The sequence below is a fragment of the Corvus brachyrhynchos genome, unplaced genomic scaffold (genome assembly GCF_000691975.1).
Source record: "Corvus brachyrhynchos isolate BGI_N302 unplaced genomic scaffold, ASM69197v1 scaffold215, whole genome shotgun sequence".
In the NCBI taxonomy this organism is placed as follows: Eukaryota; Metazoa; Chordata; class Aves; order Passeriformes; family Corvidae; genus Corvus; species Corvus brachyrhynchos.
The window spans coordinates 860,793-864,205 of NW_008237887.1; the positions used below are offsets into that span (position 1 = coordinate 860,793).

At 56.8% G+C, this 3,413-nt stretch overlaps 1 protein-coding gene across 1 annotated transcript in view; it reads left to right on the forward strand.

Moving 5' to 3' along the window:
• LOC103614555 (CDP-diacylglycerol--serine O-phosphatidyltransferase) overlaps positions 1-2,278 on the forward strand; it is a 3,553-nt gene extending 1,275 nt beyond the window's left edge. Inside the window, exons 2-6 of the mRNA XM_017732746.1 lie at positions 329-476; positions 1,440-1,537; positions 1,628-1,771; positions 1,842-2,042; positions 2,122-2,278. Coding sequence (XP_017588235.1) covers positions 329-476; positions 1,440-1,537; positions 1,628-1,771; positions 1,842-2,042; positions 2,122-2,231 — 701 coding nt within the window. The 3' untranslated portion in view covers positions 2,232-2,278. The remainder of the gene's footprint in view (positions 1-328; positions 477-1,439; positions 1,538-1,627; positions 1,772-1,841; positions 2,043-2,121) is intronic.
• The last annotated feature ends 1,135 nt before the right edge of the window (positions 2,279-3,413 follow it).

The following is a 3,413-nucleotide window of genomic DNA, read 5'->3' on the forward strand; positions in this document are numbered from 1 at the left end:
TAAAGCTTAGCCCGATAGGTATATAAGATCCATAGAGCTTAAACCGGGGTTGGCTTTTAGTCTAAGCTTGGGTTTGGCTTAATTTGTCTTTATTTTATTATGTTTTACGGTTCTTTTTCTTAATTTCTTTGCTTTTTTGGCCTCTTTTATTCCATTTTTGGCCGCCGGTGGGGAGCTCAGCAGCAGAGCTTGCACAAATCTACCCCCTGCTGCTTCCTAAACGGATTTTGGGGGATTTTGGTTTGAGGAGGGGGAACCCCTGCACCAACCTGCTATTTTTTGGGGGGGCTGCAGCCCTCCCTGGTTGGAACACGGTCGGGGGTTGTAGGTATTTTCCAGTCCACCAAGAAGCTGGTGCTGAGTGAGCAAGCGGGATGGGGACGGGCACTGGAATTCCTCCGGAAAAACGCGGCCAACGGGCTCTCCGTGGCCAACCTCCTGGCTGGGCTCTCCTCCATCCTCTGCAGCGTCAACAGGTGGGGGAAACTGGGAAAAACGGGGTGAAAAATGGGGCTGGGGAGTGGGGGTCCCCTGGTTCTGCCCTCTCTGTGACCAAGCTGGTGGCCGGGCTCACGTCCAGCCTCTGCAGCATCAATAGCTGGGGAAAAAAAGGGGGAAATGGGATAAAAGGAGACGAAATGTGGTGAAAAAGATGCACAGAAGTGGGGGTTGCCCTGTTTTTTCTGGGAAAAGGGGGAAATGGGAGGGCAAAGATGGTAGAAAAGTGTGTTTTGCCCTGTTTGCTGGAAAAAGGAGGAAAGGGGGGCAAGAAGATGGAAATTAGGTGAAAATTGGGTAGAAAAGCAGGGGCCAGCCTGGTTTTGCTAGAAAAATGGGGGAATGGGTGAGAAACAGGGATGAAAAGTGAAGGACACCATGGTTTGGCTGTCTCCATGGTCAAAGGCTCTCTCCTTTGGCCTCTGCAGCATCAATAGATGAGGGGGGGAAATGGAGGAAATGGGCTGAAAAGGGGTGAAAAAGAGGGCTGAAAAGTGGGAATCACCCCACTTTTTCTGGAAAATGGGGAAAATGTGATGAAAAAGGGGAAAATAGGGTGGAAAAGGTGGAAATATGGTGAAAAAGAGGATTGGGAAGTGGGGGTCACCCTGGATCTGCTCCCTCCATAGCCAACCTCCATATTCAGGCTCTCCTTCATCCAAAGTTAAGTGGGGGGAAGGAGGGGAAATGAGGCAAAAAAAAAAAAAAGAAAAACAGGATGAAAAAGCAGGTTGCAAAGTGGGGGTCACCCCGCTTTTGCTGGAAAAAAGGGGAAATAGGGCAAAGATGGGATGACCAGTGGAGATCACCCCAGTTTTGCACTCTTTGTGGCCAATCTGGTGGCTGGGCTTACCTCTCCACCCTCAATAGATGAGGCAAAAAAGGGAGAAAGGTGGTGAAAATGGGGGAGCAGGGGTTGAGAAGTGGGGTTGTTCCTCCAGGCAATACCAGCACTCCTGCTGGCTGCTGCTCCTGGGCTTCCTGCTGGATCTGGCCGACGGGGCCGTGGCCCGACAGCTCGACGCCTGCTCGGCGCTGGGTGAGTGCATCCCCCCGGCCCAGGGGTGACCCATGGGGTGTCCCCCATGCCCGATGCCCACCTGGCCCCTGCCCCTCGCTGCCCCCACAGGTGCCAAGCTGGATGACTTTGCGGATTTCACCACGTTTGGGCTGGGCACGGCACTGCTGCTGCAGCCCCAGGGGGTGCTGGGGGGGCTGCTGACTCTTGCCTACGTGCTGGCCGTCTTTGCCCGCCTCTGCTTCTTCTCCAGCGGTAAGATGAACCCTGGGCGTGGGGGGATTTGGGGTGCTGCCCCCCACATTGACCTCCTGGCACCCCACAGGGATCCCCTTCACCTACCGGGGGCTGCCCTGCCCCTACGCCTCAGCGCTGCTGGCCAGCACCTTCCTGCTCACCGGGGGACACGTGGCCCTGCTCCGCGTGGCCGCGGCCGCGATGATCCTGTTCATGGCCGACTGTGGCTTCTACCCCCACGACAGGGTGCTGGAGTCACAGCTCTGGAAGAAACTGGTTTATGCTGGAGGTAAGGATGGGATGAACCTGTCGGGATGGCGGTGGAAGGTGAGGAAGAGCAGATCCCCAAGGATTCTCCTGCTCCGTAGGGGTGGTGGCTGTCCTCCTGGCTCCAGCGGCGGTGGCTGCGGTTTATTGCCTGGCCTGGGCCATGTCCTACATCGTCTTTCCCTTCGCCCTCTGGAGCTGCAAGGTCTGAGCCCTCCCTAGAGCCTAGTAAAGCCTTCTTTATCCTCATCCTCCTCATCCTTGCTCCGGGTGCTGCTTCCTCCCTTTGCTCTTCCCACTGAATCTGGGTAGCAAAGGGAGCCTGCTAAGGTAAAAAAAGAGAAAGGCTCAACATCAGGGAAGCCCCAAAATCCCTATCCCTTGTGGAGGGAGGTGAGGGAACCCCCATCCCCCCACACCAACAGCAGAGACCCCCAAATCCTTGGGAAACAGGAAATTTAGGGTTTGCCCTGACAAGAGACCCCCAAGCCCTTGTCTGCACAGGAAACTGAAGTTTAGGGATCGCTCCCACTGCCCAGTGGGAATTCATTACAAAGGGAGGTTCACACTCCAAAAATGAGGAAGGCCCTCCCTGGGTGGGGGGCAGAAGATGCTGATCAAACTTCCAGAGGGTTTTGGACACAGGATTCACTGGGAACAGTTTGGAATTTGCCACTTAACCCGTGGCTGCAGGGAAATACCATCCCAAATGTGGTTTACTTTCACCCCCTCACTGCGTCATTGCTGGGGCAGGGAAGGGGGGAAGCAGGATTTGATCCAAAGTCTCTGGAAAGCCGGAGGCTGCCGGACAGTGGCGGCTGGAGCACGCAGGGTGTGGGTGGAGGAAGGAAGCGAAGGTCAAACCTGGTGCTGGAGAAACACTCAGGATCCCCAGGGAGGCTCCAGCAGCAGGAGCAGCTGCGAGATGTGGCTCCTGCTGTGTCCCCCCGGACAAATCCCAGCTCCGGGAGGGCAGGACCCTTCCCCGCAGCAGGGAATGTCGGGACGGGGCCATGGCTGGAGCTGGCACCCGGCACCGCAGCTGCTCTGGCCCCGGCCCTGCCCCGGCCTCCCCCACGCCGTTCTCACCCGGAGCAAGCAGGAGCCGTGAGACAGAGAACCAGCACAGATTTTATTGATATAAAAAGAGCGATTTGATAATAAATACCGGGGGATTAGAAAAGAAGGGGGAGGGAGGGCGGGGGCCGGGCTATCATTCCCCGGATCCCTGCATCTGCTTGCAGAAGGAGTCGAACTGCTGCTGCTCCAGCTCCGTCATCACCCGGTTCAGGGCGTAGATCTGGGATTGGGAAAGGGCAGATGGCAACGGGGGTTCGGCCAGGGCTGGGCCGTGTCCCTCCCCATACCCGCCTTCCCCCCTCCGCCCGCTGCC